Source organism: Schistocerca piceifrons, chromosome 1, assembly GCF_021461385.2.
Source record: "Schistocerca piceifrons isolate TAMUIC-IGC-003096 chromosome 1, iqSchPice1.1, whole genome shotgun sequence".
Lineage (NCBI taxonomy): Eukaryota > Metazoa > Arthropoda > Insecta > Orthoptera > Acrididae > Schistocerca > Schistocerca piceifrons.
Window position 1 is genome coordinate 767,175,553 of NC_060138.1, and position 22,833 is coordinate 767,198,385.

Sequence of the window (22,833 nt, forward strand, 5' to 3'; positions counted from 1 at the left end):
CTTAAAGACAAGTGAGCCTACAATCGAAATGCCAACATCATTTACATATTAGGACAGATATTTGTGATGTGGAGATGCCATTGTAACAAAAAAATGGTTCAAATGGCTCTAAGCACTATGGGACATAATTTCTGAGGTCATCAGTCCCTAGAACTTAGAACTACTTAAACCTAACTAACCTAAGGACACACACATCCAAGCCAGAGGCAGGATTTGAACCTGCAACCATAGCAGTCTCGCGGCTCCAGACTGTAGCATCTAGAACTGCTCGGCCACCCCAGCTGGCACCATTGTAACACTTGACATAAACAACATGAATGTTGGTGACATACTTTTTGATATACATATTGTTAGATTTTGGACATGGAACTACTGTAAGTTACATAACGTACATATTTTGATAGACACTTTTCATGTGAAAATAGCATTGTGATATCTGACATAAACTCTGTGTATATTGTTATTGTCTTCCTTCTGAAAATGGTGCTGGAGCTTGTTTGTTTTTGTGGATAGTCTCATTTGGTCCCAGGGCACAATGTCAGCTGCTTGCTTACCATGTTATTTTAGCAGAACACACGTTTTACACAGTTATAGAAGAATTTTGGTGTGGTAATTGTGCAAGTTAACCCACTTAATGTATTTTGACAGATATTGTAGACATCAAAATGACATCATGATGCTGATGTGTGTTTCACATACATTTTAGACATTGATTTGATCTATACTAGCTCCTTTATTTATTTTTGTTAAATAATAATAAAGGTTTTTCAGGTACTTAAAATATGACACCATATTATGCGGTTTAAATGAAATGTAGGTATTGTGAAAATTAATACAAGTCATTCAGGTACTGCTGAACAGGCATGGAATGCAGAATTGTGTGTGTGAGGGTCCTTATAAGCAGATGGGACACATCATCAATGAAGCCATACACACACATATTTTGTGTTGTTCGAACTAAGCTCATTGACAAGTGCTGCTAGACTATAAGTTAGATCACTAGTGCCAAGTTACATCAACACTGTCAGTACCTGTCATTTTTCTTAATAATGTTATGTTTCTTAAAATGTTATGTATATAGCAATGACCCCAAGATAAAGAAGCAGAGTAGGCAATGGAAGCATCTGAATGCACTACTGCTGAAACAGGCAAAGAGACATCCATCATTAAACAAGTTAATGCTAAGTATGTTTTGGAACTGCCATAACATCACATTAACTGATTACACTCACAAGGGAAAACCATTGCAAGAGTATACTACTGAAATCCTCAATGAGAATATGGAAGGGGTTGTTTATTGTTCATTGGCAACCCCCAGCTCATCGTGTACAATTGTAGTCACACATTCTACTTCTTTGGGATCTTAAATTATGTTCCAATCTCCTTTTGGCACGGCACCAAGTGAATTCTTCCTCTTTCCTTGGATGAAGAAAACATTGTATGGCAGATGTTTCCAGAATGACGTTCAAGGTGGAATATTTCCAGAGCAGCTGTAATTCAAACCTCTACAATTGCAATCTTTTCCAAGTCATTCAAAGATAGAAAATATGTGTTCCACTGAAGCATGAATATAGAAAGTCTAACATCACAAATAAGTTTCACAGTCACAGATAGAGTTTTTCAAATGATGATTTAAATTTTTTTAATCCTATGTAATATTTATAATATTAGGTTGTCTTCTAGAATATGACAGAAATGATACAAAACATTTTTACAACTAGCATATAATAAATATATTTGTACTTGTTGAAATTATCAAGTAGTGGATACACAACAATATACAGAATGTGTAGGAGGTGTGGTTCAATAATTTTACATAGTCCACTGCTGTCTATACGATAAATTATCTTTCTTGATAACACTAAACTTCAAAATAATAATCTTGAGCTTACAAATACCTAGGTGGAACATGTCTACAGTTATAATTACAAGATATTGCCACTAACTTTATTTCATAATTTTAGATGTTGCAGTTTTATGTATCACTTACAAATCAAATATAATTTTCTTTTTAGATATCAAAAGGAAGACATTTGTAAAAGGCATAGGCACAGAAATAGCAAAAACGCAATAATTTAAATTATAATGAATCCACCATTTGATATTGTGTATGATTTATAGTATTTCTTTCCATATATTTCCTTAGATCAGTTTGTCAACATCACACTGAAATGTGCGATTTCTTACAAATTCTAACTTCTTAAATTTAACACTGAGTATTTGTTGCAATTCATGAATTTTGTTCCCTTTATTTACTGTAGAAATATAACTAACTTTCTACAGTATTTAAATAAGCATTGATAATGACTCAAATGATCACAGACTTGTCCTTATTATGTAAAATATTTTATAAACAAATAATTGGAAACAAATTTGTGACATTTGGTTCCTTCATACCCTAAAGCCTATTTTTCTATGAATTTTTGAAGCAAGCTGAATAAGTCACAAGAATGATTAGATCTCTCAAAAATAAAGAAAATCTGCATGTTCTAAGAGCAGATTACCACCAGTAATATTTTTGTGATCTGCTGTCAGTAGCTATTCAAGTCTTGATTATGCAAGAAGATCAGCTCAATAAATTTGTTCTGAGGCCCAATGTTACTTTGTCGTGAAAAAATTTGATCAAACACAAAATTTTTATCAGGAAAATGATAAACATGTACATGAAACCATTTGCATAAACACATGACCACATCAGTAACAAGCTTAAACATACCAGTAACACAAGAAGGTATACAGGAGAGAATGTAAAGAAATAAGAAGTGTACATGCAATAATTAGTATTGAATACAAGAACTTAATTCTAACAGAGATGAAACTGAACTACTAAGTGTAGCAATGGAACATTGGTGAAGCACCACCTTCTACACATCAGGAAAAAATTAGTTGACAAAGGAAAATATCTTTTTGGAATGGACTAGCATATTGTCAAGATAGTTACATGCTTTGGTATCACAACTAGAACATGAGGGATGAAAACACTGAAAATGAAAATCTGTGGTTCAATGTGTACATAAAAAAGATTTATGTAATGGGAAAGAATTTATAAAAATGATAGATTCAATATAAAAGAAACAAAAAAACATCCATAATAAATAAGGTAATTGCTACATGATAGATATAAAGTTGGACCAAAGTGATAAATAGATGATGACTAATATTGATTGAATAAAATTATGAAAAATAAAAAACTGAGCAACAACAAAAGTGATATAGTAACACCTATTAACAGTAACAGACAACTTCAGTTGCATTGAGCTACATATTTTATTCATGCAATTAAATTAAATATTATTTGTTGTGGGTAATATCAGTTTGCATTACAACTCCATTACAAAATGTACAATTTTGTGTAGAAAAACTAGAAGTATTTTAATTCTTGTATATTTATTCTGTGGTTTGTGGCAGTGACTAGTAACAAATACGTGGCTATAAACTTTGTGACAATATACAAATCACACATATTTCTTTACACACAACAGTTACATGCTCTGTTAAACTCAGAGCCAATAAAAAAAGTCTGTATCACACCAAACACTTTGAATTGTCCAAATTCTTCCCAGTGCATCCACAAAATTTCAAACAACATTTTGGAGCATTCTTGTACACTGATTTATCTCACTTTCCAGTGCTGGGAAACATTACTGCATCACAATAGTGGAAGTAAAGAGACTAATATAAGGAAAAGTGAAGACAGCAGTTGAGTACTTGAACTGTCTAGTCCGACATAATCTGAAACAAAAAAGAGCACAAAGGTGGTAAGTCATTTAAAAATGGAATCTTTATAACACTCTTATAAACATGTGCTACTGTGATTTAGTATAGGTTTCTATTTCTACTATATGACATTCTTTTCAAAAATTTGCATTGTGTGATATTGTTACTTAAAGATAACTGCAATATCTGTTTCTTCCTTTAACATCTTCTCATGTAGTAGTTCCTCACCCTCACTGGGCAACACAAACATCTACAACACTGCATATGCAAGCTGCTCTAAATTGATAGGACCAGCTATACAAAACAGTAATAATTATATTAGTAAGATTAACATATGAGTTTAATGATGTACAGTACAATAAATAAAAATATAAAAACAAAAATAAATGTTTGCAATATTGCCATTACCAGTGGGTGACTATATTACACACTAGCAGAAAATGGAAAATAGCCACATCCACACATATGACTTAGAAAAAAAAACAATATATGCATTGGACACAAAAAGAGAGTTCAAAGTACCATGGCATAGAGTAATAAATGACAAGCCTATGACAGTTGGATATGAATTGCTGAAAGAATTGTGTTACCCAAATCATCATACAGCAGTAATAAACATTGTAGTCCTGCAATCTGGATGTAAAACATCGAGTTATTTAAAGACTCAGTATGTCATCTTAGGTCGAGTGGCAAAACTGACACCAGATGTTCTAGAAAGGTTAAGGACTTATTATTTGATTGCACAATATTGATTTTTGACACAGTACAGAAGATTGAAGATGAAAGATCCATTTACTCTTTCAACTGATGAGCTAGCCAAAATTTTCCAGAAAATGAAAGCAAGAAGAGTTTTAAGTTGCAGATATAACTATAATTTGTTTCTTTTATTGATCTCTCTATACCTTATTTTGGAGGACCTTCATCCATCGTTGAGTGGAACCACATATATGAATTATATGGGTAATCTGAGGCACTGTGTTCCAGTGGCCACAGACTGCATTTATGTATAGTATTTCCATTACACAGACTTCTTATAAACTGAAATAAACGAAGATTGTGCATTAGTGAGTTCTGTGTAGAAACTCCACTAACGAATCAGTGGTCCATTGTCGACACAAAAACCCTATTGAACGTTCACACCCTGCCCCTCTGCCCCTGTGACTATTCCCACAACACCTCTCTTCCCCTTGTCTCATCTGAAATTACTTGAGACCTCATGAACCCACATTTACTTCCAGCCATAAATACCATGACTTGGCTGTATCCCTTGGACAACAGCATTACTTATAACAATATCAGCAGAAATATAAATATTATCAGTGCTTTACAACTCAGCATTCCTTGCACCAAGAATAAAAACATCAAGAAAGTGCACACTATATTGTTGAAAGATCAACGATTGTAAGAAACAGTTTGTGCTATAGGCGTACAAGAAGGAAAAGTACTGTATTTTCCACATGAAGAATTAACTACAAAGAAAAGGTTATACAGTATAGATACAGAATTGTTGAATGTTGATTAAAAATGAAATGAATTTTTCAGCTATTTTAAAAACAATCCAACTGATTTGGTGCACAGATTATTTTTAATGCGGACGAGACATGGGTCCAACAAGCAAAATATCAGTCAAAGCAATGTGTGAAAACACCAGGTGAAGTCTATTTTATCTGCTGAAGGTCATGGGTTATGCTTGCAGGGACTACTAAGCAAGCTTAGTATACGAAGTGTATGAAGAAACATGCCTGAGAGACGGCTTGATAAGCAAAATGATAAATATTCTTCAGTGTAACACACATGCCGACACAGCTGCTTCATGTACAAGGTGCATTCAACTTCTAAGGCCTCCGATTTTTTTTCTCCGGACTGGAAAGAGATAGAAACATGCGCATTGTTTTAAAATGAGGCCGTGTTCATTGTCAATACATCCCAGAGATGGCAGCACCGTACGGCAGATGGAATTTTACCGCCAGCGGCCAGAATGAGAACTGTTTTAAATACTTAAAATGGCGACGTTTTCCTTACTTGAACAGCGTGCAATCATTCGTTTTCTGAATTTACTTGGTGTGAAACCAATTGAAATTCATCGACAGTTGAAGGAGACATGTGGTGATGGAGTTATGGGTGTGTAGAAAGTGCGTTCGTGGGTGTGACAGTTTAATGAAGGCAGAACATCATGTGACAACGAACCGAAACAACCTCGGGCTCGCACAAGCCGGTCTGACGACATGATCGAGAAAGTGGAGAGAATTGTTTTGGGGGATCGCCGAATGACTGTTGAACAGATCGCCTCCAGAGTTGGCATTTCTGTGGATTCTGTGCACACAATCCTGCATGACGACCTGAAAATGCGAAAAGTGTCATCCAGGTGGGTGCCACGAATGCTGACGGACGACCACCTGGCTGCCCGTGTGGCATGTTACCAAGCAATGTTGACGCACAACGACAGCATGAATGGGACTTTCTTTTCGTCGGTTGTGACAATGGATGAGACGTGGATGCCATTTTTTAATCCAGAAGCTCAATGGAAGCACGCAGATTCACCGCCACCAAAAAAATTTCAGGTAACCGCCAGTGCTGAAAAAATGATGGTGTCCATGTTCTGGGACTGTGAGGGCGTAATCCTTACCCATTGCGTTCCAAAGGGCACTACGGTAACAGGTGCATCCTACGAAAATGTTTTGAAGAACAAATTCCTTCCTGCACTGCAACAAAAACGTCCGGGAAGGGCTGCGCGTGTGCTGTTTCACCAAGACAACGCACCCACACATCGAGCTAGCGTTATGCAACAATTTCTTCGTGATAGCAACTTTAAAGTGATTCCTCATGCTCCCTACTCATCTGACCTGGCTCCTTGTGACTTTTGGCTTTTTCCAACAATGGAAGACACTCTCCGTGGCCGCACATTCACCAGCTGTGCTGCTATTGCCTCAGCGATTTTCCAATGGTCAAAACAGACTCCTAAAGAAGCCTTCGCCGCTGCCATGGAATTATGGCGTCAGCGTTGTGAAAAATGTGTACGTCTGCAGGGTGATTACGTCGAGAAGTAACGCCAGTTTCATCGATTTCGGGTGAGTAGTTAATTAGAAAAAAAATCGGAGGCCTTATAACTTGAATGCACCTCGTATGAGAAGACTTAGGGATTTGAAGCACGAATTAATGAATGAAAAGCATCTTCTGGATCATAATTTTTTGTTGTAATTGAAGACCAGTCTCGACTTGACTAGTGTAGTCAACTTTCAAGTAGAGAAAAATAAGAATGAGCTACGACAACGTAAGTATTACACAAGTATAGGACTATAAATATTAATGACAATGGTTCGACAAATAACCTTATAATATGTCTATACCTAGTGCTGTAACGTGCAGTTTGTCAGTAGTGGTTTAAATGTGACACAAGACTAAATAAAAATGTGGAGCGGAAGGACTGGGGAATATTACAGAGCCAGTCATGTCACATGTATAGCAATTAATGGTCGGTACTTTGATTCAGTGTAAAGAACATACCTCCATCATAAAATAAAGAGAATTATTAAAATCGAGAATCTGTAAAATTAATATATATGAATGATTTGTTACAAGATAAAAGTAAAAATCAAGTCTTGAAAACAACACCACAGTAAATTGTACATCATATGTGTCACAATACAGAAAGTGCGAGGTTAACAAACTCATCTCATTTGCATTAATTTCAGTTCTCCATCTGTTAAAAAAAACCTGAAAAACTTGCGTTGATTTAAAAAAAAATACCTGTGACTGATATAATAGTGGCACACAATACTGGCCACTCTGTTTCTCGCAACTACTACGTTCCACCTCCTTTTTAATACTTAGTACTAACATTGTTTGCTGGAAGTTCTGGCTGCTTTTGTAACTAGACTCCTTCAACAATTTTTATCTTATGTCAAATAAAGAGTCCTAAGTTTTTTAATTTTGCCATGAAAGCAAGTTCTTCAAATTGCGTTTTAACACATGGAGAAATGAAATAGGCATATTAGATGTGTTGTGAGAATACTGCAGTTTATTGTGATGTTGCTTGTTACCTTTTTTTTTTACTTTTATCTTGTGAAATATCGTTCATACTGACATGTTTTATGTCAACGTATTTCTGATTTTAATTATTCTCTTTGTTTTGTGATGGAAGAATCTTCTTTGCACTGAATCAATGTACTATCAGCGGTTTTGCACATGTCACATGACTATGTGACCTACCTCATTGCATTCTCTCTACACTCTTACGTAGTTTTATGTCACATTCAAACCACTATTGTCAAGCTGCACCTTGTGGCGCTAAATAAGAATAAGTTCATGCTGTTTTAATGACATTTGTAGTAACATTGTCGGTATTATTTATGGCGTTATTCTTATGCAATTTTTATGTTGTCTTGACTCATTATGTCTTGCGCCATCTTAGATCTGAAGATGATGTGTCAGAACGAAATCAGCCATCGTTACTTTAAAAAAATATTGATTCAGACGGCTTTTTCATTCATTATACCAAGTACCCGGGAAATTTGGTGACAAAGTATGCCCAATGCAACAGTGAAATTCGAGGAAGAATCGCTATGCCCAAAACTGTATTCAATAAAAAGAGGAATCTGCCGACGAGCAAGTTAAGCTTGGAATTAAGGAAGAAACTGGTGAAGTGCTACATCTGGAGCATTGTGCTATACGCAGGAGAGACGTGGACCATGAGAAAAAAGGGAAAAAGTCTTGAAAGTTTTGAAATGTGGTTCTGGAGAAGAATGTAGAAGATCAAGTGGACCGATCGGGTGACGAATAACGTTGTACTGAGGAGATTAGGAGGGAAGAGAGACATTCTGCATACAGTTCTTCATAGGAAGGCCAAGTGGATCGGACACATATTTAGACATGGACGGCTCATACACGAGGTCACTGGCGGGAAAATTAAAGGAATGGTAGGACCAGAAAGAAGAAGAATTCAGCTTCTGGATGACATGGAAGATGGAAACTGATAGAGCACACTGAAGGAAGAAGCAGAAGACGTGGAACATTGGCATCAGAAATTCTCCGTACGAGGACACAGACCAGCCATTAGGCAGAATACTAAATAATAATAATAATAATATACCAACGAAGATCACGGTTTCCTGAGATATGTCGTCAATTTTGAAGTACGAGCTGCTATGGTACCTAACGCATTCGCCTGATTTGGCCTGTAAGATGACTGCGCTGAATACGAACAAATTTTTTCTAGCTTTAGAAACGTGATCGTTCCCTGCCTGACAGAGACAACTTATTGTTTCCCTGACAACTGTGCTTTGCATGGCAGCCCGAACTTACCGTCTGGGTCGACGATGCACTGGCGGTGGCGCTCGTAGGCGAACCCCTTGCAGACGCAGCTGCCGGCCTCGCACACCATGTTCTTGCCGCACTGCGCCGTCAGCTCGCACGCTTCCCGCAGCTTCACCCCTGTAAACGAGGCAGCCTCATTAAACACAGCCCGTTTCTCACTTCCACCAAGCCGTACTTGTTATCTACACTACTGGCCGTTAAAATTGCTACACCACGAAGATGACGTGCTACAGACCCGAAATTTAACCGACAGGCAGAAGATGCTGTGATATGCAAATGATCAGCTTTCCAGAGCATTCACACAAGGTTGGCGCCAGTGGCGACACCTAAAACGTGCTGACATGAGGAAAGTTTCCAATCGATTTCTCATACGCGAACAGCAGTTGACCGGCGTTGCCTGATGAAACGTTGTTGTGATGTCTCGTGTAAGGAGGAGAAATTAGTATCATCACGTTTCCGACTTTGATAAAGGTCGGATTGTAGCCTATCGCGATTGCGGTTTATCGTATCGCGACATTGCTGCTCCCGTTGGTCGAGATCCAATGACTGTTAGCAGAATATGGAATCGGTGGGTTCAGGAGGGTAATACGGAACGCCGTGCTGCATCCCAATGGCCTCGTATCACTAGCAGTCGAGATGACAGGCATCTTATCAACGTATGGCTGTAACGGATCGTGCAGCCACGTCTCGATCCCTGAGTCAACAGATGGGGACGTTTGCAAGACAACAACCATCTGCACGAACAGTTCGACGACGTTTGCAGCAGCATGGACTATCAGCTCGGAGACCATGGCTTCGGTTACCTTTGACGCTGCATCACAGACAGGAGCGCATGCGATGATGTACTCAACGACGAACCTGTGTGCTCGAATGGTAGAACGTCCTTTTTTCGGATGAATCCAGGTTCTGTTTACAGCATCATGATGGTCGTATCCGTGTTTTGCGACATCGCGGTGAACGCACATTGGAAGCGTGTATTCGTCATCGCCATACTGGCGTATCACCCTGCGTGATGGTATGGGGTGCCACTGGTTACACGTCTCGGTCACCTCTTGTTCGAATTGACGGCATTCTGAACAGTGGACGTTACATTTCAGATGTGTTACGACCCGTGTCTCTACCCTTCACTCGATCCCTGCGAAACCGTACATTTCAGCAGGATAATGCACGACCTCATGTTGCAGGTCCTGTATGGGCCTTTCTGGATACAGAAAATGTTCGACTGCTGCCCTGGCCAGCACATTCTCCAGATCTCTCACCAACTGAAAACGTCTGGTCAATGGTGGCCGAGCAACTGGCTTGTCACAATACGCCAGTCACTACTCTTGAAGAACTGTGGTATCGTGTTGAAGCTGCATGGGCAGCTTACCTGTACACGCCATCCAAGCTCTGTTTGACTCAATGCCCAGGCGCATCAAGGCCGTTATTACGGCCAGAGGTGGTTGTTCTGGGTACTGATTTTTCAGGATATATGCACCCAAACTGCGTGAAAATGTAATCACATGTCAGTTCTAGTATAATATGTTTGTCCAATGAATACCCGTTTATAATCTGCATTTCTTCTTGGTGTAGCAATTTCAATGGCCAGTAGTGTAGTTTGGCAGTTCAGGACGCTCAGTGAGCGCTTAAGAAAGTAAAGTGGTAGAGCAATAATTGTCTCTGGTGTGATGAAGCATATTTCCCAGATAACAGAAGTAGGTATATTCTAAGGGAGGAGGAGAAGAAGGCTCACATCCGGCACCTGTGAAAAAGTTCATATGGGCCTTACCTCGACTTCTCACCGAAAAACGTCGAAAATAAAAATCGTCGGAACGTCGTAGAAATTCGACCAACTAACTTAACCAGAAACCTGAGAATTTTATATTAGCTAATAGTTTCTCAGAAAATGGAGCTGCATCGATCTTTGGGGGCATAAACGTATATTTAGATACATTCTAAGGCAAAGCAAATGACACACAACGAGGTAGTTATCCGAATGAGACGGAAATCAGTAAATGTGATGTACATGTACGGACATACAAATTATTAAAATTTGAGGAAAATTGTATCATTTATTCAAAAGAAACATCGTCACAAACTGACCAAGTCAATGACGCGTTGGTCAACCTCTGGCCCTTCAGCACGTATTTATTCGGCCTGGCATTGGTAGAGCTGCTGGATATCCTTCTGAGGCATATCGTGCCAAATTCTGTCCAATAGGTGCGTTACATCGTCAAACACCCAAACTGGTTGGTGGGCGCTGCCCACAATGCTCCACACATTCTCAGTTGTGGAAAGATATGACGACCTTGCCGGCCAAGGTAGGGTTGGCAACCACGACGACAAGCAGTAGAAACTATCTTTCTGAAATGTAAGCCCAGGAAGGCGCGCCATGAAGGGCGACAAAACAGGGCATAGAATACCGTCGACAAACTGCAGTGCTGTAAGTGCGGTATCACTTATCGATACCACCCCATGGGCGTCCCAGTTGGTAATGGAAATGCAAATTTATGTCTGAAGTCGATAGTGGCCGCACGGGATCTGGCTGACCCAATGGTGTGCGCCCGATGAGTAACGCCACCAGCGGCTCTGGACTGCAAGCGCCCTCTGCCGCCGTGATGTAGAGCGGCCGGCGGCAGCGACTCATCCCACTTGTGCTCGAAGCCACATAGTCCCACGAAGCAATGCAGACATCATCCAGTCGCATCTTCAGCTCCAGTATTCATGTTTTAGTACAGAGAGAAACTCTTCCTTGTTGTCAGTGTGGCAGCTACACTCTGATTCTTGCTGCGTATTTGTAACGAGTCTTCGTTCACTTCGAGAAATACGAGTTAAGTAGATCTTCTGTTTGCAGTGTTATCTTGTTGGCTAATCATGTCTGCGACTGTTGCCGCATCGCTCTGTAGAACACCTATCGTTACAGTTGTGTACGAAGTTGTACACTGTTATATGGATACCACGGAAGACAACCAATGTGTTCCTGTTTCTCTGTACATAGACATCACATCTAACGATTTCCGTCCCTTTCGGATAAGTCCTTCGTGTTGCATCGTTTTTTTGTCTTTTTTTATCTTAGAATGTATGTAGCGTTCAGTCTAAAATGTCACGTAGACGGCTCTTTAACCTATAGGGCATACTGACATTGTATTGTATGTTAACCGGGGTCCTAGAAACGACGGAGAGGCTCCGTCCCCGCCGCAGCTGCAGTAGTCCACAACTCCAAGACGACTACCACAGTCCACTTCAGCCCTCCGCCGCCCCACACCGAACCACTCTTTCAGGGTTATTGTGCGGTTCGGCCCCCGGTGGAAACCCCCTCCCCACGGGACTTCTCACATCACACGAGTGTAACCCCTATGTTTGCGTGGTAGAGTAATGGTGGTGTACGCGTACGTGGAGAACTTGTTTGCCGCAGCAATCGCCGGCATAATGTAGCTGAGGCGGAATAACGGGAACCAGCCCTCGTTCGCCGAGGTAGATGGAAAACCGCCTAAAAACCATCCACAGACTGGCCGGCTCACCGGACCTCGACACAAGTTCGCCGGGCGGATTCGTGCCGGGGACCAGACGGTCCTTCCGAATCCAGAAAGCCGTGCGTTAGACCGCACGGCTAACCGGGCGGGCCATACTGACATTAGTATCAGAATATATCAATCATGAATTTGTTTTGAGGAATGAATCTCACAAATATAATTCTAGAATCAGAAATAGCTGTATTTCACTCACCCTCAGTGTGTTACAGAAAGGTACGCGTTATTCAGTCACAATAGTCTTTTGCCATCTACTCGTTGATGTAAGGAATAATGAACGCAAACTGAAATCTTACGTACTTGACAACCCCTTTACTCAAAGAAAAATTTGTAAAATTGTAATAATTTTATGCGCGCGCTTATGTGTGTGTGTGTGTGTGTGTGTGTGTGTGTGTGTGTGTGTGTGTGTTAGACGAGAGAGAGAGAGAGAGAGAGAGAACACATAGTTAAGTTTAAATCACTGTACAGAGGGTGTTCGGAAATTCCCGTTACAAATTTCTAGGATTTATAGAGGGGAGTGAGTAGACAATATTTTGTGTATGAACCCATGACCGGAAAAGTACAGTTCCTGTTCTACGATGGTTTCGGTTCAAATGCATAAAGCGTCCACTTCTGCTGCACTAGAAACTGAAGAGACAGCATGTGGGATGGAGAGTGTGTTGCACAACATGCTTCGTGGGTACAGTGTCTGTAACAACGTTGGTGGTCGGCACAGCTGTTGCAATGCATCGGTATTGTTCCGTACGTACAGTATGATGCGTTCTTTTTTATTTTGGAATAATGTAAACATATAATGTTTTAGTATTAATAGAGACAAATGTACTTGAATGAGAATTGAATGTTTCATTATGATTTCTTTCTAACTTTTACTTAATAATTGTACTGCGCCATGGCTAATTGAATTCCTGAAGCAGAAGTGGATGAGTTAAACATCTGAACTGAAACCTAGTAGAAGGGAAACGGCATGTTTCCAGACATGGGTTCCTGTTCAAAATGTTATGTACTCACTCCCATCGGCAAGTTCTTGAAGTCAGTAACGGTAATTTTCGTACATCCTGTATAATAAATGACTCGTCAGAGAATATGGTTGAAGGAAAGTGTCATCATGGAAGCATGATAGTTGCTCCATTAATGGTGAAGCTCCATCTTGAAGGGATAAATTTGATCATGTTGCCATTATGTTTTTCTAATAAAAGGTCAAACCTTTATTTGTAGAGCTTAGATCTACTGCACTAATCTGCCATATTAGAATCTAGAGATCAATGATAATTCTGAGTAACTATGTTCTGCAGGTGGATTATTGCAGATGCACTGCTGGCCATTAAAACTAAAATACCAAGAATGACAGCAAATAAGAAATACTTGCTTATTGGGCGTGCACAGAATACGCGATTAAATTCGTAGAAGATTTTAGGGTACACAGGGTGCGAAATTTAGTGTACAGGGCTACTCCAACTGGCTGCAACAGTGACTGTAATCCGACTGGGTACCGAGTCTAATTGGCAATGACTCCAGACGGCGAATAGGGGTACGTCGTTCAACCACGTTCTAGCTCTATGCTAGAGTCCTAAAGTCTTGGTGTCTGGCAGGTGCTGGCGGGCCCCTCTTTCGGCGACCCATGAGCACATGTTTTCAACGGATGAAAATAGTGGGGAGTGTGCCTATCAGGGCACTAGTCGAACAGTCTCTGTATCGAATGTGCTGTGACGGCACGAGCAACATGCAGTTTGTTGAAGGAGAACGTCATGATTACCTCGAAGATAACGCACAACCACAGGCCTTAAGATGCTAGAAATGAGACGAGTAGTGCCAAAATCCCTGCTTTGCAAACCATAGGTACCCAATGGCTTTCCATTTCATCACGAAAGGTGCTGGGCTCGTGTGTCAATGACGAATACAATCTGGCAACATTCGTCCTTCTCGGGGCCTCCAGACACTTCCATCATCATCGCGATGACTGGCAGTTATCTCAGTATTAGTAAGTGTAACCTACTGCGTATAACAAGGCGAAAATTCCCATTAATGCAGGAGTACAAAATAAATGATCAGTCTTTGGAAGCGGTAAGATCAGTCAAGTATCTGGGTGTGACTATTCGAAATGGTCTCAAATGGAATGATCAGATTACACAAGTAACGGGTAAGGCGTACTCTAGATTGCGGTTTATTGGTAGAATCCTGAAGCGATGCAGTCCGTCAACAAAGTAAACAGCTTACAATACGTTAGTTCATCCAGTCTTAGAGTATTGTTCGTCTGTATGGGACCCTTACCAGCTGGGTCTGATTAAAGAGATTGAGAAGGTCCAAAGAAGAGCGGCGAGATTCGTGACTGCTACATTTAGCCATCGCGAGAGCGTTACAAATCTCATAGAAAGTTTGAAGTGGGACATACTTGCAGATAGACGACGCGCTAAACAGAAGGGGCTGCTCACTAAATTCCGAAATCCAATCTTCGCCGAGGATGTAGAGCATGTATTATTACCACCAACTTTCAAATCGCGTAATGATCATCATTCAAAGATAAGGGAGATAAGAGCTCGTACTGTGGCGTTCAGACAGTCGTTTTTCCGGGGTTGTAGAACCCCATAAAGGAACAGTCACGGAGTTCGACAGCATCCACTATGGATAAAATTCATTTAGTCGTTTTTCCCTCGCGTGATCCGAGAGTGGAACAGAGGGGGGGGGGGGGATTGTGCCCTCCGCCACACACCGCTTGGTGGCTAGCGGAGTATATATGTAGATGTTGTACACAGAATCGGAGGCTCGACTGCCACCGTTGTGCCACTTCGGTGTCTAGTCTGGCTGGGTACAGCACTGTTTGGCTTGTCTCTCTTTGCTGCGCATCAAAGGAATCGGCAGCAATGGGCGCCGTTTTCACAGTACATGGTATTACAGTTTTAATGGCCAGCAGTGAAGCAGTGCGGCGACTTACTGGGCAGGCACCGGTCGGCGTACAGCACGAAGGCGGGCTTGCAGAGGCAGTGTTGGTAGCCGCGCTCGTCCGGCAGGCAGGCGGCGTGCGGCACGCCAGCGCACTGCACCTGCTCCTCGCAGCGGTAGCGCAGCTTCAGCGCTGCGCACACAACACACCACCACCAGAGATCAGAAACAGGCTGAGTACGAGTCAGCTGTTGCGGGTTGCATAGTTCACAAATCAAGCCGCCGCTGACACATCAGTGCTAACGGGCTTCCTTCTTTCTTGCTGTAGTTCCGCGTGTATGACGAGTCTGAGAACTTTGGCGCTGCAGTCGCTTCGTACTTTGTTACTGTACCACACAGACGTGTAAGGCTACTTGTGATTTACTGTTAGTACAGAAGATGAGTACACGATCTTTCTGCTGTGGAGAAACACTGAGGCGAAGTGATCAATTGTCAGGTTGAGATGGTTTAACAAAGCTGTGTTTTGTGAGACTGTGGAGGGTGTAAGATGAAACTTAACTGCTAAAATGTACATAATTGCAAATACACTGATCAGCCAAAACGCTATGACCACTGCCCCCCCCCCCCCCCCCCGCGAGATTGGATGCCGCCTGATGGCGTTTTGGGCACGTGACGCGGTAACAAAAGTATTTAAATGGTTCAAATGGGTCCAAGCACTATGGGACTTAACATCGGATGTCATCAGTCCTCTAGACTTAGAGCTACTTAAACCTAACAAACCTAAGGACATTATACACATCCACGCCTGAGGCAGGATTCGAACCTGCAACCGTAGCAACAGCGCGGTTCCGGACTGAAGTGCCTAGAACCGCGGCAAAAGTATGTAAGTGGAGCAGGGATTGACGAGGGAATCAAGCAGGTACGGACGTGGAATCACCCTAGTGAAGATATAGGCTGCAAATGGTGAAATCCAGTGAGATAAGCGACTTCTACAACGGGCAGATTAATAGTACGCAGAGCTTGCTTACGAGTATCTAGAAAACGGCGAATCTATCGAATGTTCGAATGTTCACGTGGTACTGTCGTGAACATTTATGGAAAGACGTAGAAGGACAGTGAAACTACCACTAGGTGCTAAGAGGCTGGACGTCCACGACTCCTCACAGAACCTGGGCTTCGGAAGATCCGTAAAGTAGCACAGATGGTGATCTGTGGCATTTCTGCTCACAGAGCACAATACTGGTGCACGCACATGTGTTTCCGAGCACACCGTTCATCGTACGTTGTTGAACATGGCGCTTCGCAGCAGACCACCCCTATATGTTCACATGCTGACACAACGACAACATCAATTACCACTGCAGTAGACACAGGACCATCAGGATTCGAACGTCATCGACGGAAAAGTATCGCCTCTTCGGGTGAGTCACACTTTTGTTACACTAGGTCAATTCCCGTGTCCACAAACGCCGTCATCGAGGTGAATGACGGCTCGAAACGTGCAGCGTGACACGAACGCAGGCTGGTAGGAGCAGTATAATGCTGTAGGAGGCATTCTCCTGCGCTTGCATGGAACCTGTAGTAGTAATCCGAGACTCTCTGACAGCTGCGAATCACCTGCATACCTTCATGCTTGATGTTTTAGATCCCCGACCTCGATGTCATCTTTCAGCCGTATAACTGTCCGCGTCTAGGAGCCAGAACCGTGCTACAGTGGTCTGAGGAGCATTACAGTGAACTCACTTTGACATCTCGGCGACCAGTTTTGCCTGATGTAAATCCTATGGAACCAATCTGAGTAGCTATCGGGCGCCATCACCGCGGACACAAAACCAACGGCCCGTCATTTAAGCGAATTATTTGACCTGTGTTCAGACATCTAATGCCACATACCTCCAAAAACCTACTAGCAGACTGTCAGAGCCCTGATACGCAGAATCAGGGATGTATTTCGTTCCAAAGACGGACAAACAAGCTATTAAGCAGGTGGTCATAATGTTTTGGCTCATCAATGTATGCCACATTAGAGGACGAGTAACATCTGGAACAAATTTCATGCTATAGTCCACGCTTCTGAAGAAAAACAAACGAATTTCACCCAATTTTTTGGTCCTGTCCTCCTCAGTTGCGCGTAATACTACGGTATGTTGATGATTTTCACTTATGGACCGTCTGACAGCAACTGAATAAAACAAACGTTCAGTGCATAGTGCTGTGGAATGCAGAAAAAACAGCAAATTGGCGCTCATAGGAAGAAGAACAAGACCAAAAATGCAACAGGAGCGTAATATGTAAGAAACTGTCTACGCAACCTGCCACTGATGATGCCTTGCAGAAAATAAAGGTGAAACGCGTATGGCACTAAAATTGTGTTTTATTCAGTTGCTGTCAGACGGTCCATAAGTGAAAATCATCAACATACCGTAGAATTTCACCCAGTCGAAACAATATGGTTATATTCTTGTTTATTCCACCTCTACCATGAGAAAACCGTATGTGTTGCTTCAAACAAAACCTGGGTACATAACAACGTCACTGTTACAGCCCAGTTTTGGTCATGGCTGCTTACTTTCATGGGCTAATAGCGAGTTATGTAGGTTGGTGCACCATTCGTTTCTGTAAATTTTTCTAAGAATGTTATAAATTTATTTTAAATATTAATCTCTATTTAGAGACTGCACTTGACCCTCATGTCATGTGTTCTGGAATTTTGAAAACACGTGTATGAAAACGAGGATCTGGCAACACTGTCACACTTTCCTCTGCAGGAACGTGTATCAACCCATGCTACCGCACCAGCCGTTGTAGCTTACTGAGTGGACTGTTGGAATATCAAACCCACATCCACCGTGGAGCTATGGCTCGATCCTCATCAGTTTCCTTTTTTTATATATTTTAGACGTCCGTTCCCTTGTATTCGTTGTTTATAAGCAGGACCATTTTGTCACATGATAATAGCCAATCATATGACAGTGGGATCCATTAAACTGCATGCATGTGTCTACTAAACGCGCAACACACAGCCATAACTGGTCCTGTGAAGTTCATGTAGGGCAGTTTCCCGATGTAGTACACAAACAATGAATGTGCCGAAATGCTTTTGGTGCGGGGAACACCCGATGACCATACTGCTGCTGCTGCTGCTGCTGCTGTTCGTGCGTATGCTGCACGGTACCGTCAAAGGCGCCATCCTGATAACAATGTTTTTCGTTGTCTGGAGCAACGCTTTCGGGAAACCAGTAATATTCGTCCACAAGTAATGGGAAGAGGTCGTTCAAGAACTAGATGTACTCCACAAACAGAGGACGTGATTCTTGAATCCGTTCACCAGTCACCTTAGCGAAGTACCCGTGATATTGCAAGGCACATCCACATATCTCAAAGACTGGTTGTTGAAGTGTAGCACGATAAAGTATTGCAACCATATCATTACACGTTAAACAACACCATCGGCCAGAAGACCACGTTCGATGAGTGCAGTTTTGTGATTGGTTTTTGCACCAAATGGAAGATAACTAACATTTTATAAATAATTTTATAAGGACTGACGAATCTAGCTTCACTCGTGGGGGTATTTTGAACCTCCACGGCAGCCTTTATTGGTCAGAACGCAATCCACTCATGAACGTGGCTTTCAGGCACACTTTGGCATAAACCTGCGGGCTCGAATCTGGGCAGGAGTGCTTTTGGGCCCTTATTTATTGCTGGACAAGACGAATGGACAAGGTGAATGTGCCCCCGTATCGTATGTTTGTTTCCAATACTTTGCCTGGCGCATTAAAAAACATTCCAATTGGTTTTCGGTGACAGTTGCGGTTTTAGCATGATGGTGCACCGCGACAATTTTATATGAATGTGTGTCACTTTTTAAATGAAGCATTTTCAGGAATGTGGATTGGTCATGGAGGTCCAGTGTTCTGGCATCCACGTCCCCCGCACCTTAATCCACTAGATTTTTATTTGTGCGGACAATGAAGGAACAAATTTATGGTAGGACATCCTTGGACGTGCATGATCTAATCCTCGGGAGCATACCACTTCGGCAATGGCGGATGCAGGTGTGTTGTGTAGGGTCCAGCAAAGTATGATCCAACGAGTGGTGAAGTGTCTGCTAGTACAAAGTGGTCACTTTGAATATCTTCTCTAAAGTGGACGATGCACGCACTCTAAGATAAGCCTTGACGTCAAATGTACAGAATGGATTTACTGTGCATAGCATAATGTTCAATCTATTGTAGTCTACCCATTGCATGTTGTGTATCTCATTGCATACAGACGATGTTACTGTATCGAATATTATTTTCTACTGGCTTTATTGGTATCATGGATGAAACAAAATGGTCTTTTATGTCTGTAAGAGGTTCGTGTTTCGTCCTAATGTTTAAATAAAGGTAATTGTAACAGAAAGAAATAAGATAGCCCATTGAGGAGGTGTAAATTGGGCTCAATTTGACGTTGTAAGTGAAAAAAAAATTTTTATTGCGAGCGTGACTCGAAGGTCGGTGAATTTACGTACGTATCTGTTTCCGACGGCGTTGCCTCGTCTCACTGAGCTAAAGGGACAGCTGTGGTACAGTGCAGAGTTCATGCTGCCTGTTACTGGCCACGCTGCACGCAGTTACAGTATTGCCAAAGCCTCGTGTTTTAAATTGCGTTTCTATTAAACTTACTGCTGGGACTGTGTTTAATAGGTACTATTTTGTCTTGAATTGGGATGAGGAATCGCAAGCCGAACGACAAATGCGGCATTTTTTTCTCCACCCTGTGTACACTCTTGAACAGCCATTATCTTTATATATATAATTCTACTGTACGCGTGTATGTCACTGAACTCCTCCTAAACGGCTAGTCCGATTTGAATGAACTTTTTTGTATGCATTTGGGTGGTGCCCTGGATGGTTTAGATTCACAAATCAGCCCGGCAGATGGCGCTGCAGTCGATATGTAGATTATTTATCTATACTGCAACTAAACGGCTGGATCGATTTGAATGAATTTTTGTGAATGCATTCAAATGGGGGCCTGGATGATATAGGTTCACAAATCAGCCCGGCAGATGGCGCTGCAGTCGGTATCTAGGTTATTTATCTATACTGGAACTAAACGGCTAGATCGACTTGAATGAATTTTTGTGTATGCATTCAAGTGGGGGCCTGGCAAATTGCATTCTTAAATCAGCACCGTAGGTGGCGTTGCATTTTTGTGTGCACTATTGAGCGTATTATATTCAGATATAAGTTACGAGCATAGGATTTCATTTATTTGTCTACATTTTAATTTGAGTTTATTATATTATATGTGTTTCGTCATTTTGACATTTTAATTTTTTTGTACGGTGTCTTGATATTTCAGGTATCGCATTTCAGTGAATATTAAGTGTATTATACTCACATATAAGTTACGTACATAAAACAACCCCACGTATTCGGGGACGAGGAGGAAATATTGGTCGACGGACTCGGAATTCACAGTTAGCCCAGAACAGTCGGTTAAATAAATCGGCAGAAGTTCAATTGACGGACAATGAAATTTTAAGAAACCAGGTTGCAATCAGACGTGCTAATGAAAGTCAAGAGCAACGCAACGAACACCTTCTAGCTAATGCATTGAGACAAAGACTGGCCCGTCAACGAATCACCGACACATTCAGAACACGTGAACAACAGCGTTTGGAAGTGTATCGCTCATTGACACGTGCATCACTTCTTCACCTTGCGTTTGAATATGAGTCTGTCATCGACTATTCGTCACATTCACAAATTGTAATCGGTGCTATGAACAAACAATGCCAACACTGTCATGCACTCAAATACAAATGTGAATCAGTCGGTTTCTGCTGCGCGTCTTGAAAAATTGTATTGCCACCACTGAGTTCGCCGCCAGAACCATTGAAAACACTATTGGCTGGAGCTACATCTCAGTCTAAATTGTTTTTGCGTAAAATTCGCAAATTCAATTCATCATCAAAATTTTTGCAAATCTACTTCATGGGCGATGAGGAGCAGCAAATAAACGCACGCTGCCAGTAAAACCATATCGAGCAGATAGAGGAGCGATAAATTGTGGGTATTTTAGAACCGTTTTTACAGAATCACAACCAGTTGGTCCAGTTGTTCAATACCGTTTCAAGCAAACTGCAAAACGACAACTATACGATCGCCATCAAAGCAGACAAAGTACCATCTGGCAGCACGCGAGCCGTTATAATGCACCGACCATTAATGAAGTTGCAGTTGTTATGGTTGGAGACGCATTTGAACGTCGAGAATACGAATCCAACGAAGAGATAACACAGTGCCTACGACTGAAGACGGTCATCGCTCTTACGACGCTTTGCAATATCCATTGATACTTTTAGAAGGAGAAGATGGATATCATTTAAATATCAAACAAAGAACTCCAGCAACAGGTACAATCTACACATGTCATTACCTAATATTTTATTTTTATGCACGATTTATTTCTTTATGTCTTAATTATATTTTTACTTTGCAGGTGCAGAAACCAGCAAGAAAGTAAGCGCGATGAACTTTTACGCATATCGGTTGATGATTCGTGTCAATGATGACAATAATAATCTCCGATGCCACCAGCTGTTTCATCAATATATCGTTGATATGTATGCGAAAATTGAAAGCGAGCGATTACGATACATCAGGTATAATCAAGCGAAACTTCGAGCTGAGGAATACATTCATTCGCGTGATGCTATTGTTGGTAACGTGGATGGAATAACTAATATCAACGAAATCGGTACGTCATATATTCTTCCATCATCATATATTGGTAGACCACGTCATATGCAAGAATACATTCAAGACGCCATGAATTTTGTGCGCGCGTACGGACGACCAGATTTGTTCATTACGTTTACGTATGATCCAAAATGGGACGAAATTAAAATTGCGTTATTGCCAGGTCAAACTGCAATAGATCGGCACTATATCACTGAACGTGTCTTCAGACAAAAGTTAAAATCGTTGATGAACTTGATTATACATTCCTCTGTATATGGCAAAACACGTTGCTGGCTGTATTATGTTGAATGGCAAAAACGGGGTTTGCCACACGCGCATATTTTGATTTGGTTGGTCGACAAAATACAATCTGAAGAAATTGATAAAATTATCTCAGCAGAAATTCCGGATCGGAATATCGATCAAGAATTGTATGAGATTGTTACCGCGAACATTATCCATGGTCCATGCGGTGCTATAAACATGACGGAGCCGTGCATGGACAAAGGAAAACGTACGAAATGTTTTACAAAATATTGTATAAATGATACAATCACTAATATCGATGGTTATCCATTGTTTCGTCGTAGAGACATTGACCATGGTAGTCAATCACATCAATTACGCATGTCAAACTGTACAACAGTTGACACTGACAATCACTGGGTGGTTCCGTGTTC

At 41.4% G+C, this 22,833-nt stretch overlaps 1 protein-coding gene across 1 annotated transcript in view; it reads right to left on the bottom strand.

Annotated features, from left to right (window-relative positions):
* Positions 1–1,628: 1,628 nt before the first annotated feature.
* Positions 1,629–22,833, bottom strand: part of LOC124788607 (uncharacterized protein ZC84.1-like) — a 135,170-nt gene continuing 113,965 nt past the window's right edge. The window contains exons 3-5 of the mRNA XM_047255880.1: positions 15,469–15,609; positions 9,019–9,147; positions 1,629–3,732 (exon numbers count right to left, since the gene is read on the bottom strand). Coding sequence (XP_047111836.1) covers positions 3,650–3,732; positions 9,019–9,147; positions 15,469–15,609 — 353 coding nt within the window. The 3' untranslated portion in view covers positions 1,629–3,649. The remainder of the gene's footprint in view (positions 3,733–9,018; positions 9,148–15,468; positions 15,610–22,833) is intronic.